The sequence below is a fragment of the Oncorhynchus nerka genome, linkage group LG6 (assembly GCF_034236695.1).
Source record: "Oncorhynchus nerka isolate Pitt River linkage group LG6, Oner_Uvic_2.0, whole genome shotgun sequence".
Taxonomy (NCBI): Eukaryota; Metazoa; Chordata; class Actinopteri; order Salmoniformes; family Salmonidae; genus Oncorhynchus; species Oncorhynchus nerka.
The window spans coordinates 68,161,763-68,188,980 of record NC_088401.1 but is presented as its reverse complement, the minus strand read 5'-3'; the positions used below and the strand labels follow the sequence as shown (position 1 = coordinate 68,188,980).

The window sequence follows — 27,218 nt, the reverse complement described above, 5'->3', positions numbered from 1 at the left end:
AATAGACTTATTGGTGTTGGGGGGGTGCAGCTCTTGCAGTGAATGTGTTAAATGCAACAGTAAGGTTGTTGTACTTCCTGGGTAAGTGATCTCATGGAGAATGGATATAACAGCTTAGCAGTTAGGCAGGTATATTCCTGGTCTGGTAGAGGTAAATAGACTTACTTGGGTAAGAGGTAAATCGACTTACTGGGGTTGGGGGGGAAGAGGGTGCAGCTCTTGCAGTGAATGATTTCCTTGACGATGGGCAGATCAAGGGGGAGGGGAGGTGGGGGCACCATGCCGAGGCCGGGCATCATGGGGTTCATGGGACTGATGCCTGTCATCATTCCAAGGCCTTGGTCAAAATCTAGATGAAGCACACAACACACACATATAAAAACAACATTGCCACTCACACCAGTTCAGCACATGTTGCCATTTTCATGTTTAGTTTGACATTGTGTTTCTCCATGAAAACTTTGCGGAGGTTTCTGTCAACAACGGTGACCCACAACCAGTCTATAAATAACTGAATACATGCTCTGATGAATGGACAATGGCAAAGGAGGGGGTAGCTACCGTTTTACAGGCTCCTAACCAACTTTGCTATCTTTGTTTTTTCGCATTTTTTGTAACTTATTTAGTACATAATGTTGCTGCTACTGTCTCTTCTGACTGAAAAGAGCTTCTGTACATCAGAACAGTGATTACTCACCTCGAACAGGACAAAGATTTTTCTTAAATGAGTCTGAAGCAAAGGATATACTGCTTCCCTGAGACCAGGCCCCCATCCCTGTCATTCGTGTGAAAAAAAGACAGAAAGACAGGGGGCGGGGCGGATGTCTAGGTGCCTTGTGAGAATTCGTTGGTGAGTGAGTAAACCACTACCCTCTGCATTATTGGCCAACGTGCAATCATTGGAAAACAAACTGGACGATCTACGATTAAGAATATCCTACCAACGGGACATTAAAAACTGTAATATCTTATGTTTCACTGACATGGACTTTATAGAGCTGGCTGGCTTCTCCGTTTTTCAACAGGACAGAGCAGCTACGTTATTTGTCAAAAACTGCTGGTGCGCGATGTCTAATATTAAAGAAGTCACTAGGTATTGCTCATCTGAGGTAGAATACCTCATGAAAAGCTGTAGACCACACTATCTACTAAGAGAGGTCACATCTATATTATTCGTAGCCGTCTATTTACCACCACAAACCGATGCTGGCACTAAGTCCGCACTCAACGAGCTGTATAAGGCCATAAGCAAACAAGAAAATGCTCATCCAGAAGCGGCGCTCCTAATGTCCGGGGACTTTAATGCAGGGAAACTTAAATATGCTTTACCTCATTTCTACCAGCATGTCACATGTGCAACCAGATTTAAAAAATCTAGAACACCTTTACTCCACACACAGAGACTCATACAAAGCTCTCCCTCACCCTCCGTTTGACAAATCCGACCATAATTCTATCCTTCTGATTCCGGCTTACAAGCAAAAACTAAAGCAGGAAGTGCCAGTGACTCACTCAATACAGAAGTGGTCAGATAACGCAGATTCTACACTACAGGACTGTTTTGCTAGCACAGACTGGAATATGTTCCAGGATTTATCCAATGGCATTGAAGAGTATACGACCTCAGTCAACAGCTTAATCAATAAGTGCACTGACGATGTCGTCCCCACAGTGACCGTACGTACATACATTACCCAACCAGAAGCCATGGATTACAGGCAACATCCTCATCGAGCTAAAGGCTAGAGCTTCCGCTTTCAAGGAGCGGAACACTAATCCGGACATTTATAAGACATCCTGCTATGCCCACAGACAAACCATCAAACAAACAGGCAAAGCGTCAATACAGGACTAAGATTGAATTGTACTACACCGGCTCTGACGCTCTTCGGATATGGCAGGGCTTGAAAACTATTACGGACTACAAAGGGAAAGCCAGCCACGACCTGCCCAGTGACGCGAGCCTGCCAGACGACATAAATGTATTTTATGCTCACTTTGAGGCAAGAAACACTGAAGCATGCATGAGAACACCAGCTGTTCCGGATGACTGTGTGATCACGCTCTCAGGTGGTAAGGGTAGGTAACAACATATCTGCCATGCTGATCCTCAACACTGGGGCCCCTCAGGGGTGCGTGCTTAGTCTCTTCCTGTACTCCCTGTTCACCCACGACTGCGTGTCCAAGCACGACTCCAACACCATCATTAGGTTTGCTGACGACACAACAGTTTCGACACAACAGCCTGATCACCGACAACAATGAGACAGCCTATGGGGAGATCAGAGACCTGGCAGTGTGGTGCCAATAACAATAACCACTTTCTCAATGTGAGCAAGACAAAGGCGCTGATTGTGGACTATAGGAAAAGGAGGGCTGAACAGGCTCCCATTAACATTGATGGGACTGAAGTGGAGCGGGTCGAGAATTCCAAGTTCCTTGGTGTCCACATCACCAACAAACTATCATGGTCCAAACACACCAAGACAGTTGTGAAGAGGGCAAGACAACACCTTTTCCCCTCAGGAGACTGAAAAGATTTGTCATGGGTCCCCAGATCATCAAAAACATCTACAGCTGCACCATCAAGAGCATGACTGGTTACATTACCGCCTGGTATGGCAACTGCTCGGCATCTGACCATAAGGCACTACAGAGGGTAGTACGTACTGCCCAGTACATCCCTGGGGCCAAGCTTCCTGACATCCAGGTCCTATACCGTATACTAGGCAGTGTCAGAGGAAGGCCCAAAAAATGATCAAAGACTCCAGTCACCCAAGTCATAGACTGTTCTCTCTGCTACCGCACGGCAAGCAGTACTGGAGCACCGAGTCTAGGACCAAAAGGTTCCTTAACAGCTTCTACCCCCAAGTCATAAGACTGCTGAATAACTCAACTAATCAAATGGTCACCCAGACTACTTACATCCCCTTTTTGTTTTTACACTGCTGCTACTCGCTGTTTATTATCTATGCATAGTCACTTTACAAATTACCTCGACCTGTACCCCCACACTCGGTACCAGTACCCCCTGTATATAGCCTCGTCATTGTTATGTACATTTCTTGTGTTACCTTGTGATAGTTTTTTTGCTTTTGTTTAGTTTATTTATTTTATTAACTCTATTTCTTGAACTGCATTGTTGGTTTAGGGCTTGATAGGAACAAACAAACATCCTACATGTTTAAAGTGGAGCTACATGAGCTTCTCCTGACTCTCCTCTCTGCTACTGATTGGCTGACCTTTGATCTTCCTGTCTGTAGTCAAAGAGAGAGAGAGAGAGAGAGAGAGAGAGAGAGAGAGAGAGAGAGAGAGAGAGAGAGAAATAGAGAGAGAGAGAAGACCAGGAAACACAGGAGATTTCACAAGTATTGATGTAGACTACAGCTGGGTGCACTCATACACACATGTGTCTGCCCACCCACCCGCCTGTTAATGACCTAATTTCTGGTATTCACGTTGAAAGTGATAAGAGGGACCCTGTTGCCTGGTTGATGATGACTCCTGCCCAGCGAGGCGGAGGAGAGGTGAAATGATGGCAGGAGGAGAGATAGAGGGAGGGAGGTACAGCGGACACAGTGTCTACTGAATGCCAGTCTAAGTGGCAGCTCCGGTCTCAGGGCTGGGTGAGAGGCCCACCACAGAGCTCTCTGATGGGCCTCAGACAGGGTCATAGCGGGATTCAGCTCTGGTCTCAGGGCTGGGTCGAGGCCCACTACGGAGCTCTCTGATGGACCTCAGACAGTATAATAATGGGGTTCAGCTCTGGTCTCAGGACTGGGTGAGAGACCCACCACGGATGGGCCTCAGATAGGGCCTCAGATAGGGTAATAGTTGCTCTTGTCTCAGGGCTGAGTGAGAGGCCGACTAGGGAGCTCTTTGGTGGGCATCAGACAGGGTAATAGTGGGGTTCAGCCCTGGGTTGGGAAGAGAGGCCCACGGCAGAGCTCTGGTTGGAGAGAGAGGCCCACGGCAGAGCTCTGTCATTGGCCCCTATGCGGCAGATGAGCTGATTCATAACTGCCACTACCCTGAACTGAGGAAATGAGCACACTGCTGATGAATTATGTAAAACACTCCTGGCTGCCACACATATTATGAGCACAGAGAATAATTTTCACTCTTGGTAAATAAAAGATTTCTGCACCATATTTATTCATGAACATGACAGATGATAGGAGCCAAACCAGGCTCCGGGTGCACATCAAGAAAAGATCTGGTTTGATCAAGACCAGCCTGTTTCCATTTCACTGCTGAATTTTTCTTTCTCCTTCCAGTCTGTGTGTGTTTGTGTGTGTGTGTGTGTGTGTGTGTGTGTGTGTGTGTGTGTGTGTGTGTGTGTGTGTGTGTGTGTGTGTGTGTGTGTGCGCGCGCTTCCATTCAGAGCCAGTGGGCATAGGAGGTGTGAAGTAGAGCGATGCATGATAACAGAGATTATTTACACTCTGTTTCTTCTCAGGGATTTTAAGATAAACACACACCATCTTCAGTGTGAAACAGGCCTCTTCCAGCCAGAGGTAAAACTGTCTGGAGACAGAGACAGAGCAGGAGTCTCCTGAACAGAAACATCAGCGGAGAACGCTGTCTTCTCTCCAGACACACAAGGTGTCTCTCTCTCCCTCTTCCCTCTCCCACTGGCTCCATCTCTTTCTCTTCATCTCTCTCTCTTTCTCCAGTCACATGATAGATCATCACACAGCCTCTGCCTGCAGTCCCAGAGATATGAAGAGTCACCCAAACACACCCACCCCACGCATGGATACACAAACACACGCAGGCATTCACACACACACACACACACACACACAAACACACCCCACGCATGGATACACAAACACACGCAGGCATTCACACACACACACACACAGTCAGAGAAGTGCACACGCACACACACACACACACACACACACACACACACACAGACGCACACGCACGCACACACACACACACACACACACACACACACACACACACACACACACACACACACACACACACACACACACACACACACACACACACACACACAGTCCTGTATCTCCATGTTAACCAATCAGCTTCCCAGAGGTTTGTTGAAGGTAATGACATTTCATGCTGCCTATCAATAAAATGTCCAGCCAGGAATAAAACATTTGGCATTTCACTGTAGATACCTCCTGGCTGTCAACATATCACATCCATCCTCCCTCTCTTTCCTCATCTTCTCTTCCCTTCCTCCCCTCCCTCTGTTTTCCAGGGTAAACGTCCCCCCCAGCAGAGTGGGTGCTAGGTGGAAAGAGGGCTGGGTGGAGGATGGTGTGGGATGGCTGGGGGGAGGGAGGGCTGGGTGGAGGGAGGGATGGGTAAATGGAGGGTGGAAGGGAGGGCTGGATAAAGTGAGTGAGGGATGGGTAAAGGGGAGTGTGGGAGGGCTGGGGGAGGGAGTGCTGGGTAAAGGGGAGTGTGGGAGAGCTGGGGGGAGGGAGGGCTGGGTAGAGGGAGGGCTGGGTAAAGGGAGGGAGGGAGGGCTGGGTATAGAGAGGGTGGGAGGCCTGGGGGAGGGAGGGCATGGGTGGAGGAAGGGCTGCGTGGAGGGTAGAGGGAGGGCTGGATGGAGGGAGGGAGGGTAACACAGGGAACTACTGTGAGGCATGCTAGGTAATATTCTCTAATGAGGCGAGCAGGCAAAGCCCTCTAGAACACGACCAGAGGCTCCAGTCTCAATGTGCTGCCAGACATCTCCTTCTCTTCATAATATACAATATAGATTCAGCCGCAGACAAAAAAAAATTATTGAGAGGATGGTCACGGGGACGGAACAGGCAGGGTCTGCTGGTAGCCTAGCGGGTTAAGAGCACAGGGCCAGTAAATGAAAGGTCACTGGTTCGAGCCGACTAGGTGAAAAATCTGTAGATGTGCGCTTGAGCAAGGCACTTAACCTTAGTGCTAATGTAAGTAGCTCTGCATAAGAGCGTCTACTAAATTACTAAAATGTAAGCATAATTACAAATGATTTGTAGACTGCAAATTGACTGCAAGAAGCCCAAACAGATTGACTAAAATCAAAACTTGCTTACATTTGTATACGATCACGTGTCTCTCTATTATGTGTGGGAATACTTGGGAACAGATTTCATAAATTAAAATCACTTGGAGCTGATATCCTGTTGTTTTTACAGTCTATTACACTGTGTGCACAATTATTAGGCAAATTGCATTCCTCAGGATACATTTTATTGTTAAACAAACACAATACTCTCAGTCAATCCAAAATGTTATTCATCCTCAAACCTAAATGTTTAACAAAGGAAAAGTGAGCGTTTGTCTTTCTCAGGGGAATACATAAGTGTGCACAATTATTAGGCAACTAATAGTGTGCAGAATTATTAGGCAACCAAATTACAACATTTATTTGCCCCAACTCACTTGTTTATTCAATTTTTTTTGAGTAAGTGTAACAAATAAGGTAACACAAAATGACAATTAAATAACATTTCCGACCTTTCAAAAATATTCAGTGACCAATGTAGCCACCCTTCTTTTCAATAACTGACATGAGCCTTCCATCCACGGAACCGGTCAGTTTCTTGATCTGTTCACAATCAACTTTTGCTGAAGCAGCAACCACAGCCTCCCAAATGCTGTTCAAAGAGGTGTATTGTCTTCCCTCACTGTAAATCTCACGTTTGAGAAGGGTCCAAGTCAGGCGAGTAAGGGGGCCAGGTCATTATTCGGGCATCTTTGAGGCCCTGTCTGGCTAGCCAAGCAGTGTAGTACTTGGGTGCATGTGATGGAGTATTGTCCTGCATAAAGATCATGGCCTTCTTGAATGCTGAGGACTTCTTCCTGTACTACTGCTTGAAGAAAGTATCTTCCAGAAACTGGCAGTAGGTTTGGGAGTTGAGTTTCAGTCCATCTTCAACCCGAAAAGGTCCCATACCTCATCCTTAATGATAGCAGCCCATAACAGTACCCCTCCACCACCTTCCTGGCGCCTGACTCGAAGTGGTGCCCTGTGTTCATTACTGATCCAGCCACAGGCATGTCCATCTGGTCCATCAAGAGTCACTCTCATGTCATCTGTCCATAAAACCTAAGAAAAATCTTTCTTTGGGTATTTCTTTACCCAATCTTTACGTTTCAACTTGTGAATCGTATTCAGTGGTGGTCGTGTTTCAGTCTTCTTGACCTTGGCCATGTCTCTGAGCACTTGACACCTTGTACTTCTGAAGACTCCAGGTAGGTTGCAGTTCTGGAATATGGTGGGGGATAATGGGTTCCTGGTAGCTTGACGTTTAATTCTTCTCAAGTATTTTGCAGTTCATTTGCACATTTTTTTCTCCATGCGTTCTTTGCGCCGAAAGAAATGGTAGCAGTTTTACGGGCGCCCAACCAATTGTGCTATTATGTGTTTTTTCCCCGCGTTATTTGTAACTTATTTTGTACATAATGTTTCTGCAACCGTATCTTAAGGCAAAAAAGAGCTTCTGGATATCAGGACAGCGATCACTCACCTCGGAATAAACAAAGTTTTTTTCTACAACAAGGAGGTTGTAGAAAAGACATTCAAGACATTCTCCAAACACCCCACAGGGCCGACATCCCATTTATTTGCAAGAGGAAGTGACGCAGGTACAGAGGACAAAGAGCCGGATGCCTAGGCAGGACCCGGAGAAGGCGAGTGGGAAGGCTGCCATTACCTTCAATACTACTCCCCAATTTGCAATCATTGGATCATAAATTATATGAGGTACGATAACGAATATCCTACCAATGGGACATAAACTGTAATATCCTATGTTTCATGGAATAGTGGCTGAATGACGACATGGATATTCAGCTAGCGGGATATACGCTGCACCGGCAAGATAGAACAGGACACTCCGGTAAGACGAGGGGCGGCGGTCTGTGCATATTGGTAAACAACAGCGGGTGCACTAAATCTAAGGAAGTCTCTAGATTTTGCTCGCCTGAAGTATAATGTGATAAATTGCAGGCCACACTACTTGCCTAGAGAGTTTTCAGCTATACTTTTAGTGGCTGTTTATTTACCACCACAGACAGATGCTGGCACTAAGACCGCACTCAGTCAGCTGTATAAGGAAATAAACAAACAGGAAACCACTCACCCAGAGGAGGCGCTCCTAGTGGCCGGAGACTTTAATGCAGGGAAACTTAAATCAGTTCTACCTAATTTCTATCACCATGTTAAATGTGCAACCAGAGGGAAATAAATTCTAGATCACCTGTACTCCACACACAGATGCGTACAAAGCTCTCCCTCGCCCTCCATATGGTAAATCCGACCACAACTCTATCCTCCTGATTCCTGCTTACAAGCAAAAACTAAAGCAGGAAGCACCAGTGACTCGGTCTATAAAAAAGTGGTCAGATGAAGCAGATGCTAAACTACAGGACTGTTTTGCTATCACAGACTGGAACATGTTCCGGGATTCTTCCGAGGGCATTGAGGAGTAAACCACATCAGTCACTGACTTTATCAATAAGTGCATTGAGGACGTCGTCCCCACAGTGACTGTACGTACATACCCCAACCAGGAGCCATGGATTACAGGCAACATTTGCACTGAGCTAAAGGGTAGAGCTGCCGCTTTCAAGTTACGGGACTCTAACCCGGAAGCTTATAATAAATATTGCTTTGCCCTGCGTCAAACGATCAAACAGGCAAAGCGTCAATACAGGGCTAAGATTGAATCATACTACACCGGCTCCGACGCTCGTCTTATGTGGCAGGGCTTGCAAACTATTACAGACTACAAAGGGAAGCACAGCCGCGAGATGTACAGTGGAACCAGCCTATCAGACGAGCCGATGTGAGCAAGACCTTTAAACAGGTCAACATACACAAGGCCAGACAGATTACCGGGGCATGTGCTCCGGGCATGTGCTGACCAACTGGCAGGTGTCTTCACTGACATTTTCAACATGTCCCTGATTGAGCCTGTAATACCAACATGTTTCAATCAGACCACCATAGTCCCTGTACCCAAGAAAGGCAACCTGCCTAAATGACTACAGACCCGTAGCACTCACGTCCGTAGCCATGAAGTGCTTTGAAAGGTTGGTAAAGGTTCACATCAACACCATTATCACAGAAACCCTAGACCTACTCCAGTTAGCATACCGACCAAACAGATCCACAGATGATGCAATCTCTATTGCACCCCACACTGCCCTTTCCCACCTGGACAAAAGGAACACTTATGTGAGAATGCTATTCATTGACTACAGCTCAGCGTAGCTATACACCATAGCACCCTTAAAACTCATCACTAAGCTAAGGATCCTGGGACTAAACACCCCGCTCTACAACTGGATCCTGGACTTCCTGACGGGCCACCCCGGGTGGTAATGGTAGGTAGCAACACATATGCCATGCTGATCCTCAACACTGGAGCTCCACAGGGGTGTGTGCTCAGTCCCCTTCTGTACTCCCTGTTCACCCACAACTGCATGGCCAGACACGACTCCAACACCATCATTAAGTTTGCAGAAGACACAACAGTGGTAGGCCTGATCACCGACAACGACGAGACAGCCTATAGGGAGAACGTCAGAGACCTGGCCGGGTGGTGCCAGAATAACAACCTATCGCTCAACGTAACCAAGACTAAGTAGATGATTGTGGACTACAGCAAAAGGAGGACCGAGCACTCCCCCATTCTCATCTACAGGGCTGTAGTGGAGCAGGTTGAGAGCTTCAAGTTCCTTGGTGTCCACATCAACAACAAACTATAATGGTCCAAACACACCAAGACTGTCGTGAAGAGGGCACGACAAAGCCTATTCCCCCTCAGGAAACTAAAAAGATTTGGCATGGGTCCTGAGATCCTCAAAAGGTTCTTCAGCTGCAACATCGACTGGTTGCATCACTGCCTGGTACGACAATTGCTCGGCCTCTGACCGCAAAGCACTACACAGGGTAGTGCGTACGGCCCAGTACATCACTGGGGATAAGCTGCCTTTCACGAACGTTGTTGTAAGAATCGGACCAAGGTGCAGCGTGGAATGGTTTCATCATCTTTATTCGAGTGAAATGCACAGAAAACAATAAAGAGCTAAATGAACGTGAAGCTATGTAGTGCTCACAAGTAACAATACATTACCAAGATCCCACAACAAACAGGTGGGAAAAGGCTGCCTAAATATGATCCCCAATCAGAGACAACGATAGACTGCCTCTGATTGGGAACCATACCAGACCAACATAGAAATAGCAAAACTAGAATGCCCACCCTAGTCACACCCCGACCTAACCCAAAATAGAGAATAAAGGATCTCTAAGGTCAGGGCATGACACTGCCTGCCATCCAGGACTACACCAGGCAGTGTCAGAGGAAGGCCCTAAAAATTGTCAAAGACCCCAGCCACCCCAGTCATAGACTGTTTTCTCTACTACCGCATGGCAAGCGGTACCGTAGTGCCAAGTCTAGGACAAAAAGGCTTCTCAACAGTTTTTACCCCAAGGCCACAAGACTCCTGAACAGGTAATAAAATGCCTACCCAGACTATTTGCATTGTGTCCCTCCCCCACCCCCTATGTTTACACTGCTGCTACTCTGTTTATCATACATACATAGTCACTTTAACTATACATTAATGTACATACTACCTCAGTTGGGCTGACCAACCAGTGCTCCCGCACATTGCCTATCCGGACTATCTGCATTGTGTCCCACCACCCGCCACCCACCACCCACCAACCCTTCTTTTACGTTATTGCTACTCTCTGTTCATCATATATGCATAGTCAATTTAACCATATCTACATGTACATACTACCTCAATCAGCCTGACTAACCGATATATGTATGTAGCCTCGCTACTTTTATAGCCTCCTCTACTGTATATAGCCTGTCTTTTTACTGTTGTTTTATTTCTTTACTTACCTATTGTTCACCGAATATATTTTTTACACTATTGGTTAGAGCCTGTAAGTAAGCATTTCAGTGTAAGGTCTACTACAACCTGTTGTATTCGGCGCACGTGACAAATAAACTTTGATTTGATTTTAGTTGACTATTCGCAACAAAATATTTGATTGTCAGGTGGTCACGCCTCATTAGTTCAGCTATTTCAACAGTGTTGCATCCGTCTGAAAGGCATTTGACCATTTTTTACTTTTCAGTGTCAGTTAAATCTCCCTTTTGGCCCATTTTATCTGATATAATGAAGCTGCCTAATAATTATGCACACCTTGATATAAGGTGTTATTCATTTTCACCACACCCTCCCTCATTACAAATATACATATAATCAGAAATGATTACGTCCAATAAGCATTCAAGTTCATATGGTTTGGAGTTGGAAAATGTGCATAGAAATAATGATAAGATCAGAATACTCACTTGCCTAATAATTGTGCACGCAGTGCATGTCCAACAATTATAATGAAAAAAAAGTTAATAAACCACACGCAGGCCGACAGTGGGGTAACCCTGATCTATAGCCTTATGGTCAATACAGTCATCCCTCTACAGCCCTACTGAATAACCATATGCAGCTCAATGGGCCCTATGGCCACTGTTGTAGTCCCACTGGGGCTCCAGGCTGCCAACAGGCAGCAGTTGGAATCTAAGACAACTAAGCAGTATTGACTGTAGATGTCCTGTAATGTCTGATGTCATAACTCAAGTAACAGCTGGGTGAGTTGCCACCACTCCACCCTGTGTAGCAGGGCTATGCAGAGGTTTAACCATGTGAAGTAGGACTATGCATAGCTTTAATCCTGTGAAGGAGATGACAAGATTCTAGTGGGGATTCCAAGGAAGCCTTGTCCCCATAAAGCTTATCTCTCCTGTGAGTGCCATGTCCCCATAGTGAAGTCTTTACAGTACCATGTCCCCACAAGACAACCTGTCCCCATAGTGAAGTCTCTACAGTGCCATGTCCCCATAGTGAAGTCTTTACAGTACCATGTCCCACAAGACAACCTGTCCCCATAGTGAAGTCTCTACAGTGCCATGTCCCCATAGTGAAGTCTTTACAGTACCATGTCCCCACAAGACAACCTGTCCCCATAGTGAAGTCTCTACAGTTCCATGTCCCCATAGTGAAGTCTCTACAGTGCCATGTCCCCATAGTGAAGTCTTTACAGTACCATGTCCCCACAAGACAACCTGTCCCCATAGTGAAGTCTCTACAGTTCCATGTCCCCACAGTGGACTCTCTAAAGTTCCATGTCGCCATAGTGAAGTCTCTACAGTTCCATGTCCCCATAGTAGCGTCTCTACAGTATGATGTCCCCATTGTGAAGTCTCTACAGTACCATGTCCCCACAATACATCATGTCCCCATAGTGAAGTCTCTACAGTCGTATGTTCCCATAGTGAAGTCTCTACAGTTCCATGTCCCCACAGTGGACTCTCTAAAGTTCCATGTCGCCATAGTGAAGTCTCTACAGTACCATGTCCCCACAAGACATCATGTCCCCATAGTGAAGTCTCTACAGTCGTATGTTCCCATGGTGGAGTCTCTACAGTACATTGTCCCCACAAGACAACCTGTCCCCATAGTGAAGTCTCTACAGTACCATGTCTCCATAGTGAAGTCTCTACAGTACCATGTCCCCATAATGAAGTCTCTACAGTACCATGTCCCCATAGTGAAGTCTCTACAGTACCATGTCTCCATAGTGAAGTCTCTACAGTACCATGTCCCCATAGTGAAGTCTCTACAGTACATTGTCCCCACAAGACAACCTGTCCCCATAGTGAAGTCTCTATAGTACCATGTCCCCATAGTGAAGTCTCTATAGTCCCATGTCCCCATAATGAACTCTCTAAAGTACCATGTCCCCATAGTGAAGTCTCTACAGTACATTGTCCCCACAAGTCAACCTGTCCCCATAGTGAAGTCTCTATAGTACCATGTCCCCATAGTGAAGTCTCTATAGTCCCATGTCCCCATAGTGAAGACTCGACAGTACCATGTCCCCATAGTGAAGTCTCTACAGTACATTGTCCCCACAAGACAACCTGTCCCCATAGTGAAGTCTCTATAGTACCATGTCCCCATAGTGAAGTCTCTATAGTACCATGTCCCCATAGTGAAGTCTCTATAGTATCATGTCCCCATAGTGAAGACTCTACAGTACCATGTCCCCATAGTGAAGACTCTAGAGTCCCATGTTCCCATAGTGAAGTCTCTGTAGTACCATGTCCCCATAGTGAAGTATTTTCAGTCCCATGTCCCCATAGTGAAGTACTGTACCCTGTCTTCACAAAACAACCCACTGGGAACACACTGGTTAAATCAACGTTGTTTCCACATCATTTCAATGAAATTACGTTGAACCAAAGTGGAAAATACGTCTGTGCCTCTTTAGACCCTGTCCGTCTCCACAGCATTTTATTTCTTTACGTTGACTGAGCCTCATCTCCCGGTAGCTACTTGGCTCTAGACAGACTGGCGATGCAATGACTTGGTGGCAGGTGGTGTTGCGTACCACAGAGGCAATAAATCTAATCAGGACTGCTGATTAATGTGTCAAATGTCTTGGATAATAAATGGTTACTGGGGAGGTGCCTACGAGAGAGAGAGAGAGAGAGAGAGAGAGTAGGGCAAACACAGGAGACTTCCTACAAATGCTACTGTAATGTAACGCTTGTCTCTTTCTTTCTGGGCCATTGAGAGGAGATGTGGAATCAAAGAGAAGAAAGCCAACATCGTTGATTGCATCTCTTACACTGTGGTAAACTATACAACCTCTATGTAATAAGAATATGAGGCACTGGTATATAATACAAGCTAAAACAATATGAAAGCAAGAGATCGTTATATATAAACCAGCTCTACTCAATGGGTAAGGCAGTGTGCATTTTAATGTTCTGACAGAGCTGTGTTCTTTGGCAGGGAAAGTTAGTTTGACTGCAAGAAGAACAGAGAGAGAGACAAGGAGACCGAGAGAGAGACAAGGAGACAGAGAGAGAGACAGAGAGAGAGAGAGAAAGAGATAGCTCCATCAGAAGAAAAACAACAGAGGAGAGGATGAAGTTCAATCCCTCACATGATGGAGAATCAGTAGAAAATCCAGGTGGATTAGTTCAAAGGTACAAGCCGATCTAATAACAAAGGCTTTGTGTGTGTGTGTGCTGTGAAGTGGTGTGCAGTGCTGTGCTGTGCTGTCCTTTGCGCGCGTGTGTGTGAAAACAGGATGTTGAAATAATGTATAATGTATAAACGTATGTATAATTAAGCAGTGTGGGGAAGCAATGTTTGTCCTACTTTAGTTGTGACTTTTATAGCAGTGGAGCAGAGTGCTGACTCAGTATAGAGATGACAGTAATGAAGCTGTTGGATAATTTGGGCTTCAGAGAGAAAGACAGAGAAAGACAGAGAGAGACAGAGAGAGAGAAAGAAAGAAAGGGATTAGAGAGAAGTAGAGGAGTATAGATGGAAGAGGTGTAGCTCCAGGTGATTGTAGTGGGCGACCACAGCTGTCCAACACCCCCCTGCATTAAATCAAATCAAATCACATTTTATTGATCACATACACATGGTTATTGCGAGTATAGCGAAATGCTTGCGCTTCTAGTTCCGAGAGTGCAGCAATATCTGATAAGTAATCTAACAAGTCCATAACACCAACCTAACACACACAAATCTAAGTAAAGGAATGGAATAAGAATATATACATACACTACCATTCAAAGTTTGGGGTCACTTAAAAATGTCCTTGTTTTTTAAATAAAATCACATTTTTGGTCAATTAAAATAACATCAAACTGATCAGAAATACAGTGTAGACGTTGTTAAATGTTGTAAATGACTATTGTAGCTGGAAATGGCCGATAAAAAAAAAAAGGAATATCTACATAGGGGTACAGAGGCCCATTATCAGTGTCACGCCCTGACCATAGAGAGCTGTTTATTCTCTATGTTGGTTGGGGCGTGATAGTGACTAGGGTGGGACATCTAGGTGATTAGTGATTTATGTTGGCCTGGTATGGTATGGTTCCCAATCAGAGACAGCTGTTTATTGTTGTCTCTGATTGGGGATCATAGTTAGGTAGCCATTTTCCCCATTGTGATTTGTGGGATCTTGACTATGTTTGTGTGTAGTTGCTTTCTGCACTGCATGTAGCTTCACGGTTCGTTTATTCGCTTTATTGTTTTTGTGCTTTAAGTTTCTCTTCTAAATAAAAGGATGGAAACATACCACGCTGCATCTTGGTCCACTCATTATGACGAACGTGACAGAAGACCCCATCACAAACGGACCAAGCAGCGTGGCCAGGAGGGGCAGACATCATGGACGTGGGAGGATATTTTGGACGGTAAAGGATCCTGGACGTGGGAAGAAATCATGGCCGGAAAGGATTGCCTTCCATGGAAGCAGCAAGGGAGCATCAACGATGACTCCGGGGTTCGCAACCAAGACGCAAGCAGAAGAGGCAGCCCCAAAACAGTTTTTTTTGGGGGGGGGCACACGGGGTGGTTGGCGGAGCCAGGTTCCAGACCAGAGCCAACTCCCTGCACTCGCTTTAAGGAGCGTGTGACCATTCAGGCACCAGGCTATGCAATGATACGCACTGTGTCTCCAGTGCGCATTCACAGCCCGGTGCGCTTGGTGCCAGCTCTCTGCACTTGCTGGGCTAAAGTGAGCATCCAGCCAGGATGGTTGTGCCAGCTATACGCTCTAGACCTCCAGTGCACCTCCACAGTCCAGTATGCCCTGTGCCTCCTCCCCGCACTCGCCCTGAGGTGCGTGTCACCAGCCCGGTGCCACCTGTACCGGTCCCACGCATCAGGCCTCCAGTAAGCCTTCACAGTCCAGTAAGTCCTGTGCCTCTTCTCCGCACTTGCCTTGAGGTGCATGTCACCAGCCCGGTGCTACCTGTACCGGTCCCATGTATCAGGCCTCCAGTGCGCCTCCACAGTCCAGAGCTTCCGGCGACAGTTCCCAGTCCAGAGCTTCCGTCGACAGTTCCCAGTCCAGAGCTTCCGGCGACATTTCACGGTCCGGAACCTCCAACAACGGTCCACGGTCCGGAACCTCCAACGACGGTCCGCGGTCCGGAACCTCCAACGAGCCTCCTGAGACGCTCTGCGGTCCGGAGCCTCCATCGACGGTCTGTGGTCCGGGGCCTCCAGCGACGGTCTGCGGTTCGGAGCCTCCAGCGACGGTCGGTGGTCCAGAGTCTCCAGCGACGGTCTGCGGTCCAAAGCCTCCTGCGAGGTTTCCCAGTCCGGAGCCTCCGGCGACAATCCACGGTCTGGTGCCTCCGGCGACGATCCACGGTCTAGTGCCTCCGAAGACGACCCATGGTCCGGTTCCTCCGGCAAACAAGCCACGGTCCGGAGCTTCTGGCGACGATCCCCGCACCAGAGCCGCCAGGGAGGATGACGTATCTGCAAGCGGAGTGGTTACTTTAACCCGCACCGGACCCGCCCCCGACAGTAGATGCCCACCCGGACCCTCCCCTATTGAGTCAGGTTTTGCGGTAGCCATTTTCCCATTGTGATTTGTGGGATCTTGACTATGTTTGTTTGTAGTTGCTTTCTGCACTGCATGTAGCTTCACGTTTCGTTTATTTGCTTGATTGTTTTTGTCCTTTAAGTTTCTCTTCTAAATAAAAGGATGGAAACATACCACGCTGCATCTTGGTCCACTCATTATGACGAACGTGACAATCAGCAACCGTCATGTGTTCCAATGACAAGTTGTGTTAGCTAATCCAAGTCTATAATTTTAAAAGGCTAATTGATCATTGGAAAACAATTTTGAAATTATGTTAGCACAATTGAAAACTGTTGCGCTAATTAAAGTGGCTAATAAAACTGGCCTTCTTTAGACTACTTGAGTATCTGGAGCATCAGCATTTGTGGGTTTGATTACAGGCTCAAAATGGCCAGAAACAAATAACTTTCTTCTGAAACGTATCAGTATACTCTTGTTCTGAGAAATTAAGGCTATTGCTATTCCATGCGAGAAATTGCCAAGAAACTGAAGATCTCGTACAATGCTGTGTACTACTCCCATCACAGAACTGGCGCAAACTGGCTCTAACCAGAATAGAAAGAGGAGTGGGAGGCCCAAGTTCACAACAGAGCAAGAGGACAAGTATATTAGTGTGTCAAAATTGAGAAAAAGACGCCTCACAAGTCCTCAACTGGCAAGTTCATTAAATAGTACCCGCAAAAAAACACCAGTTTCAACGTCAACAGTGAAGAGGCGAATCTGGGATGCTGGTCTTCTAGGCAGAGTTGCAAAGAAAAAGCCATATCTCAGACTGGCCAATAAAAATACAAGATTAAGATGGGAAAAAGAACACAGACAGAGGAACTCTGCCTAGAAGGCCGTGCTAACATAATGTGCTAAACTAATTGCAAAATGTGTTTTCTAAAATGGATTTTCTAATGATCAATTAGCCTTTTAAAATGATACATTTCGATTAGCTAACACAACGTGCCATTGGAACACAGAAGTGATGACTGCTGATAATGGGCCTCTGTACGCCTATGTAGATATTCCATTAAAAAAATCTGTTGTTTCCAGCTACAATAGTCATTTACAACATTAATAATGTCTACACTGTATTTCTGATCAGTTTGATGTTATTTTAATGGACAAAAATGTGGTGCTCTTTAAAAAACGAGGACATTTCTATGTGACCCCAAGCTTTTGAACGGTAGTGTACATATGCGAGTAATGCAAGCTATGTAAACATTATTAAAGTGGCATTACTAAAGTGACTAGTGATCCATTTATTAACGTGGCCAAAGATTTACAGTCTGTATGTAGGCAGCAGCCTCACAGTGATAATGATGGCTGTTTAACTATCTGATGGCCTTGAGATAGAAGATATTTTTCAGTTTTTGATGCACCTCTACTGACCTCGCCTTCTGGATGGTAGCGGGGTGAACAGGCAGTGGCTCAAGTGGCTGTTGTTCTTGATGATCTTTTTGGCCTTACTGTGACATCGGGTACTGTAGGTGTCCTGGAGGGCAGGTAGTAAGCCCCCGATGATGCGTTGTGCAAACCACCCTCTGGAGAGCTCTGCGGTTATGGGCGGTGCAGTTGCCATACCAGGCGGTGATGCAGCCCGACAGGATGCTCTCAATTGTGTATCTGTAAAAGTTTGTGAGGGTCTTAGATGACAAGCCACATTTCTTCAGCCTCCTGTTGCATCTTCTTCACCACACTGTCTGTGTGGGTAGATAATTTCAGTTTGTCCATGATGTGTACGCCGAGGAACTTAAAACTTTCCACCTTCTCCACTGCTGTCCCTTCGAAGTGGATATGGGGTGCTCCCTCTGCTGTTTCCTGAAGTCCACTATCATTTCCATTGTTTTGCTGACATCACACTCCAAGTGCCCTCACCTCCTCCCTATAGGCCGTCTCGTCGTTGTTGGTAATCAAGCCTACTACTGTTGTCAACAACTACAGACCAGTATCCCTTCTTTCTTTTCTCTCCAAAACTCTTGAACGTGCCGTCCTTGGCCAGCTCTCCCGCTATCTCTCTCAGAATGACCTTCTTGATCCAAATCAGTCAGGTTTCAAGACTAGTCATTCAACTGAGACTGCTCTTCTCTGTATCACGGAGGCCCTCCGCACTGCTAAAGCTAACTCTCTCTCCTCTGCTCTCATCCTTCTAGACCTATCGGCTGCCTTCGATACTGTGAACCATCAGATCCTCCTCTCCACCCTCTCCGAGTTGGGCATCTCCGGCGCGGCCCACGCTTGGATTGCGTCCTACCTGACAGGTCGCTCCTACCAGGTGGCGTGGCGAGAATCTGTCTCCTCACCACGCGCTCTCACCACTGGCGTCCCCCAGGGCTCTGTTCTAGGCCCTCTCCTATTCTCGCTATACACCAAGTCACTTGGCTCTGTCATAACCTCACATGGTCTCTCCTATCATTGCTATGCAGACGACACACAATTAATCTTCTCCTTTCCCCCTTCTGATGACCAGGTGGCGAATCGCATCTCTGCATGTCTGGCAGACATATCAGTGTGGATGACGGATCACCACCTCAAGCTGAACCTCGGCAAGACGGAGCTGCTCTTCCTCCCGGGAAGGACTGCCCGTTCCATGATCTCGCCATCATGGTTGACAACTCCATTGTGTCCTCCTCCCAGAGCGCTAAGAACCTTGGCGTGATCCTGGACAACACCCTGTCGTTCTCAACTAACATCAAGGCGGTGGCCCGTTCTTGTAGGTTCATGCTCTACAACATCCGCAGAGTACGACCCTGCCTCACACAGGAAGCAGCGCAGGTCCTAATCCAGGCACTTGTCATCTCCCGTCTGGATTACTGCAACTCGCTGTTGGCTGGGCTCCCTGCCTGTGCCATTAAACCCCTACAACTCATCCAGAACGCCGCAGCCCGTCTGGTGTTTAACCTTCCCAAGTTCTCTCACGTCACCCCGCTCCTCCGCTCTCTCCACTGGCTTCCAGTTGAAGCTCGCATCCGCTACAAGACCATGGTGCTTGCCTACGGAGCTGTGAGGGGAACGGCACCTCAGTACCTCCAGGCTCTGATCAGGCCCTACACCCAAACAAGGGCACTGCGTTCATCCACCTCTGGCCTGCTCGCCTCCCTACCACTGAGGAAGTACAGTTCCCGCGCAGCCCAGTCAAAACTGTTCGCTGCTCTGGCCCCCCAATGGTGGAACAAACTCCCTCACGACGCCAGGACAGCGGAGTCAATCACCACCTTCCGGAGACACCTGAAACCCCACCTCTTTCAGGAATACCTAGGATAGGATAAAGTAATCCTTCTCACCCCCCTTAAAAGATTTAGATGCACTATTGTAAAGTGGCTGTTCCACTGGATGTCTTAAGGTGAACACACCAATTTGTAAGTCGCTCTGGATAAGAGCGTCTGCTAAATGACTTAAATGTAAATGTAAATATATGTTGGCTCTGCCACTGTAATTTCACCTGACTGAGTGACTCATGATAACATATCTGTTGGCTCTGCCACTGTAATTTCACCTGACTGAGTGACTCATGATAACATATCTGTTGGCTCTGCCACTGTAATTTCATCTGACTGAGTGACTCATGATAACATATCTGTTGGCTCTGCCACTGTAATTTCATCTGACTGAGTGACTCATGATGATAACATATCTGTTGGCTCTGCCACTGTAATTACATCTGACTGAGTGACTCATGATAACATATCTGTTGGCTCTGCCACTGTTTCATTTCACCTGATCTGTTGGTGACTCATCTGATAACATATCTGTTGGCTCTGCCACTGTAATTTCACCTGACTGAGTGACTCATGATAACATATCTGTTGGCTCTGCCACTGTAATTTCATCTAACTGAGTGACTCATGATAACATATCTGTTGGCTCTGCCACTGTAATTTCACCTGACTGAGTGACTCATGATAACATATCTGTTGGCTCTGCCACTGTAATTTCATCTAACTGAGTGACTCATGATAACATATCTGTTGGCTCTGCCACTGTAATTTCATCTAACTGAGTGACTCATGATAACATATCTGTTGGCTCTGCCACTGTAATTTCATCTGACTGAGTGACTCATGATAACATATCTGTTGGCTCTGCCACTGTAATTTCACCTGACTGAGTGACTCATGATAACATATCTGTTGGCTCTGCCACTGTAATTTCATCTAACTGAGTGACTCATGATAACATATCTGTTGGCTCTGCCACTGTAATTTCACCTGACTGGGTGACTCATGATGATAACATATCTGTTGGCTCTGCCACTGTAATTTCACCTGACTGAGTGACTCATGATAACATATCTGTTGGCTCTGCCACTGTAATTACATCTAACTGAGTGACTCATGATAACATATCTGTTCTGAGTGACTCATGATGATAACATATCTGTTGGCTCTGCCACTGTAATTTCACCTGACTGGGTGACTCATGATGATAACATATCTGTTGGCTCTGCCACTGTAATTTCACCTGACTGAGTGACTCATGATAACATATCTGTTGGCTCTGCCACTGTAATTACATCTAACTGAGTGACTCATGATAACATATCTGTTGGCTCTGCCACTGTAATTACATCTAACTGAGTGACTCATGATGATGACATATCTGTTGGCTCTGCCATTGTAATTTCACCTGACTGAGTGACTCATGATGATGACATATCTGTGGGCTCTGCCACTGGGAAAACAGCCTATGGTATAGCCAAGATGGTGACATGATGGAGTGACAGCTAGGGTCAGTTTGTTATATCTGGAGTACTTCTCCTGTCTTATCCGGTGTCCTGTGTGAGTTTAAGTATGCTCTCTCTAATTCTCTCCTTCTCTCTTTCTTTCTTTCTTTCTCTCAGAGGACCTGAGCCCTAGGACCATGCCTCAGGACTACCTGGCATAATGTATCTTTCATAATCTTTGCTGTCCCCAGTCCACCTGGCCGTGCTGCTGCTCCAGTTGCTACTGCTCTGCCTGCAGTTATGGAACCCTGACCTGTTCACCGGACATGCTACATGTCCCAGACCTGCTGTTCTCAACTCTCTAGAGACACCAGGAGCTGTAGAGATACTACTCATGACTGGCTATGAAAAGCCAACTGACATTTACTCCTGAGGTGCTAACTTGCTGTACCCTCGACAACTACTGTGATTATTATTATCTGACCATGCTGGTCATTTATGAACATTTGAACATCTTAGCCTGGTTCCTCTCTAGGTTTCTTCCTAGGTTTTGGTCTTTCTTGGGAGTTTTTCCTAGCCACCGTGCTTCTACACCTGCATTGCTTGCTGTTTGGGGTTTTAGGTTGGGTTTCTGTACAGCACTTTGAGATATCAGCTGATGTAAGAAGGGCATAAATACATTTGATTTGATTTGACAGCTACAGTCCAATGATGTGTCTATAGTTCACCTGACTGTGTGACATATGATGATGATACACGACTATGGGCAACCCCTCCCTGACGATAGAGCCAAGAGGTTCAGTATAAATGGCGTTAATGACAGAATTGCTATTTGAGTTGTGTATGCGTGTCACAAAATAGGATTAACTAAGGGTTTCAAAGCTTTTGCCACCCTGCCAACTGTCTGTCTGGAACTGAGCAGTGTGGATCTCAGGTCCTCAGACTGATAATAGAGTCATAAGTCCATCTGGCTGACTCAGCGCAGCATGTTCATTTTAATAGAGACAAAGAAAATGGCAGACGTAGGCAAATGTGAGCAGAGTCGCAGGATGCACAGAATCCAACAACTAGTCTGCAGTTACATTCAGAAACATCCACTGGATACTGCAGACACACAGAAACAAACACTCCAGACACTCCCCCTAGTCTCTACTGCAGCCACACAGACACAAACCCTCCAGACACTCCCCCTAGTCTCTACTGCAGCTACACAAATGCAAAAACTCCAGACACTCCCCCTAGTCTCTACCTCAACCACAGACACTCTGTGGGCACTCAGACATTCACAGAGTTCAAGTAACAGACACATATTGACATCAATTGTTCAGAGGAGCCTGTGTGAATCAGGCCTTCTTGATTAAATTGCTGCAAAGAAACCACTACTAAAGGACATCAATAAGAAGAAGAGACTTGCTTGGGCCAAGAAACATGAACAATGGACATTAGACCGGTGGAAATCTGTCCTTTAATCTGATGAGTCCAAATTTGACATTTTTGGTTCCAACAGCCGTGTCTTTGTGAGACACATAGTAGGTGAACGGATGATCTCCGCATGTGTGCTTCCCACCGTGAAGCATGGAGGAGGAGGTGTGATGGTGTGTGGGTGCTTTGCTAGTGACACTGTCAGTGATTTATTTATAATTCAAGGCACACTTAACCAGCATGGCTACCACAGCATTCTGCAGCGATACGCCATCCCAATTTGTTTGCACTAAATGGGACAATCCTTTTTTTTAAATAGGAAAATGACCCAACACACCTCCAGGCTGTGTAAGGGCTATTTGACCAAGAAGGAGAGTGATGGAGTGCCTCATTAGATAACCTGGTCTACACAATCACCCAACCTCAACCCAACTAAAATGGTTTGTCAATATTATTCTACAATGTAGAAAATAGTGAAAATAAAGAAAAATCCTTGAATGAGTAGGTGTGTCCAAACTTTTGACTGGTACTGTATGTCTAAAATACACATCTAGATTCAGATTTGTCAGGATTTTTGTCAGCAAAACCACAAAACTCCAAATATGCATTGGAAATGGTCTTTATTCTCTAGAATATCAAGTGGGAGGTTATAACATTTCTTTCACATGACCTATCAATTTAGACAAGTGTCTGTGTGAAAATTATAAAATATTTATACAATATTTTTAGCTGAACACTTTCAAAGTCATATTAGGATATATTTTTACCTGGAGTTTTTCCTTCTTGTAAGCTGCAACTTAAACAGATTTTAGTCATGAAATCTTTATTTTTTACTACACTATCTTCTTCTATTTAGCGGGGTGGTAGGTAGCGTAGTGATTAGAGCGTTGGGCAAGTAACCAAAAGGTTGCTAGATCAAATCCCCGAGCTGACAAGTTAAAACTCTGTCGTTCTGCCTCTGAACAAGGCAGTTAAACCACTGTTCTTAGGCCGTCATTGTAAATAAGAATTTGTTCTTAAATGACTAGCCTAGTTAAATAAAGGTAAAATAAAAAATGGCCTCATGTTAATCCTTAAATAGATGGGTGGGGCTACTTAGCTACAGTAGAGGTATGGTTAGGATTAAATGACCCATACCTGACAGAAGGGGCTGTCCTGTCATGTTCATGGGAGCCATGCCAAGGTTGTTCATGGCGGTGGCCCAGGCGTTGGGGTCTGACATGGGGTTGGACATGTCCATGGATATGTTACGAATCCCTTCTGCAGAGAGAGAGAGAGAGAGAGTCAGTCAGAATACAGTACAATCAGATATGGTCTCAAATTATTTGTTCAATTGCCTCTAATTTCCTATTTAAAAGCTTCTATAACACAGTAAAGAATTTGTAACTATTTTTTTGAGAGGTCATCTGTCCAGTGACACCGCCTTTTACATTCTATTCAGAGGTTATTAGAATTCATTCCCCTCTTGGCTGATCTTCCTCTGACCTCTTGTAAGAGAGGGCCTCCTGATGATGCTGCTTCTCTTCCCTGGCCGACACTACAACTCTCAGAATGAACAACAGTACTACCACAACACACTCCTCAGATAGAATCTACACAATAAAACTTCAGTAAAAGAGCAGGGCTAGTTTATGTTTCTTTGTCACGGTCAATTTAGGGGAATAAAGCTCACGAAAAGAAGATTACTAGCTTTGGTACTAAGCAAAAGGCCATTTCTAAAGCAGTCGGGCATTCAAAACTTGAATACAAATCGATGGCCTAATATTACAGACACACACATCAATTCAGACACAACCCCAGGGAAAGCAGTCTGGTTTTCTGCCAAGATCCCTACAGTAAAATACCCCATGTAAACAAGAACGCATCACACATTCAACCCCAGCCTATTCCTCCTATCTAAACCATTTCACAACTCTAAATGGACTTTCTGGCTCTCATTTCTTTTACCTGTCCCTCTGACAGACGGTAAAGTGTGTTGACTGGCTGTGGCACTGAACTGCTCTCCTGCCTCATGATGCCAAAACAAACAGTTGGTGATGATGAGAACAACACTTCACACACCTCAAAGGTCACTGTGATCTGCTAACACTGATGCTGTGTGTGTGTGCGTGCGTGTGTGTACACGCGCACGCTCGCGCCCTGTCTAATCACTTGAGCAGCAGACTGATTGGTCCGAGGTAGCTGAGGGTCTGGTATAATAAAGGACTAATGATGTTTCCTCTGTCTGTGTCACGTTCTGACCTTAGTTCCTTTTTTATGTATTTGTGTTAGGTTGGTCAGGGCGTGAGTTGGGGTGGGTAGTCTATGTCCTTTTTCTATGTTGTCATATTTCTATGTGTTTGTGTCACGTTTTCACCTTAGTTCCTTTGTTGTGTCTTTGTTTTAGTATGGTCAGGGCGTGAGTGTCCAGACTCCTGGACATGGGAGGAGATCTTGGATGGCAAGGGACCCTGGATACAGCCGGGAGAATATTGCCGCCCCAAGGCAGAGCTGGAGGCAGCGAAAGCCGAGAGGCGGTGATATGAGGAGGCAGCACGGCAGCGAGGCTGGGACGAGAGGCAGCCCCAAAAATGACGCCAACCTGCGCCAACTCCCCGTGCTTACCGTGGAGAGAGGTGGACCCCGTGTTATGCTGTGAGGTGCACAGTGTTCCCGGTGTGCAGGCATAGCTCAGTGGGTTACATAGCAGCGCCTCATATCGGCCGGGCTAGAGTGGGCATCGAGTCCAGGTGCCATGAAGCCGGCTCAGCACATCTGGTCTCCAGTGCGTCTCCTCGGGCCGGGGTACATGGCACCAGCCCTGCGCATGGTGTCCCTGGTTCGCCAGCACAGCCCAGTGCGGTCGATTCCACCTCACCGCACTGGCCTGGCTACGGGCAACATCCAGCCTGGTAGGGTTGTGCAGGCTCGGTGCTCAAGACCTCCAGTGTGCCTCCACGGTCCGGTCTATCCTGTGCCTCCTCCACACCCCAGGCCTCCAGTGGCAGCCCCCCACACCAGGCTGTCTCTCCGTCTCCTCCCTACAAAGTCTCCCGCCCGTCCAGAGCTGCCAGTCTCCCGTCTGTCTTGAGCTGCCAGAGTCGCGCGTCTGTCTTGAGCTGCCAGAGTCGCCCGTCTGTCCTGTGCTGCAAGAGTCTCCCGTCTGTCCTGAGCTGCCAGAGTCGCACGTCTGTCCTGAGCTGCCAGAGTCTCCCGTCTGTCCTGAGCTGCCAGAGTCGCCCATCTGTCCTGAGCTGCCAGAGCCGCCCACCAGTCCTGAACTGCCAGAGCCGCCAGTCTGTCCTGAGCTGCCAGAGCCACCCGCCAGTCCTGAGCTGCCGGAATCGCCCGTCACTCCGCCGCTGCCGGAATCGCCCTTCACTCCGGTGCTGCCGGAATCGCCCGCCCGTCCGGTGCTGCCGGAATCTCCCGTCCATTCGGGACCCGTGGCTAGGGTCCCCAGTCCGAGGTCGGCGGCGAGGGTCGCCGCTCTAAAGAGGCCACGGAGGCAGGTTAAGAGGTGGACAAAGACTATGGTGGAGTGGGGTCAACGTCCCACGCCAGAGCGCCACCGCGGACAGACACCCACCCAGACCCTCCCCTATTGGTTCAGGTTTTGTGGCCGCAGTCCGCACCTTTGTGGGGGGTACTGTCACGTTCTGACCTTAGTTCCTTTGTTTTGTCTTTGTTTTAGTATGCTCAGGGCGTGAGTTGGGGTGGGCAGTCTATGTTCTTTTTTCTATGATTTGGGATTTCTGTGTTTGGCCTGGTATGGTTCTCAATCAGAGGCAGCTGTCAATCGTTGTCCCTGATTGAGAACCATACTTAGGTAGCCTGTTTTCACCCTTGAGTTGTAGGTGATTATTTTCTGTTTTGTGTCTGCACCAGACAGAACTGTTTCGGTTTCATTTCGTTCTCTTTATTGTTTTATTCTTTAGTTTTCTAAGTTATAATAAATATCATGAACATTTACGACGCTGCGCATTGGTCCTCCGATCCTTCCTACTACTCATCCTTGTCAGAGGAGAGATAACCGTTACAGTTTGGCCTAGTATGGTTCTCAATCAGAGGCAGGTGTCGTTCGTTGTCTCTGATTGAGAATCATACTTAGTTAGCCTGTTTTCCCCATTTTGGTTGTGGGTGTTTGTTTTCTGTTTTGTGTCTGCACCAGACAGGACTGTTTCGGGTTCATTCCGGTCTCTTGTTGTTTTTGTCATTCAGTGTTCTGTTCTATTAAATAATCCTGAACCACGCTGCGCTTTGGTCCTCACCTTCTTCCACCAACGAAACCTGTTATAGTCTGGTATAATAAAGGACTAATGATGTTATCTCTGTCTGGTATAATAAAGGACTAATGATGTTTCCTCTGTCTGATATAATAAAGGACTAATGATGTTTCCTCTGTCTGATATAATAAAGGACTAATGATGTTTCCTCTGTCTGGTATAATAAAGGACTAATGATGTTTCCTCTGTCTGGTATAATAAAGGACTAATGATGTTTCCTCTGTCTGGTATAATAAAGGACTAATGATGTTTCCTCTGTCTGGTATAATAAAGGACTAATGATGTTTCCTCTGTCTGGTATAATAAAGGACTAATGATGTTTCCTCTGTCTGGTATAATAAAGGACTAATGATGTTTCCTCTGTCTGGTATAATAAAGGACTAATGATGTTATCTCTGTCTGGTATAATAAAGGACTAATG

At 46.4% G+C, this 27,218-nt stretch overlaps 1 protein-coding gene across 1 annotated transcript in view; it reads right to left on the bottom strand.

Moving 5' to 3' along the window:
* LOC115130060 (ecto-NOX disulfide-thiol exchanger 2-like) overlaps nucleotides 1-23,789 on the bottom strand; it is a 203,399-nt gene extending 179,610 nt beyond the window's left edge. Inside the window, exons 1-2 of the mRNA XM_029660835.2 lie at nucleotides 23,670-23,789; nucleotides 191-349 (exon numbers count right to left, since the gene is read on the bottom strand). Of these exons, the coding sequence (XP_029516695.2) occupies nucleotides 191-349; nucleotides 23,670-23,772 (262 nt within the window). The 5' untranslated portion in view covers nucleotides 23,773-23,789. The remainder of the gene's footprint in view (nucleotides 1-190; nucleotides 350-23,669) is intronic.
* Between the last annotated feature and the right edge of the window lie 3,429 nt (nucleotides 23,790-27,218).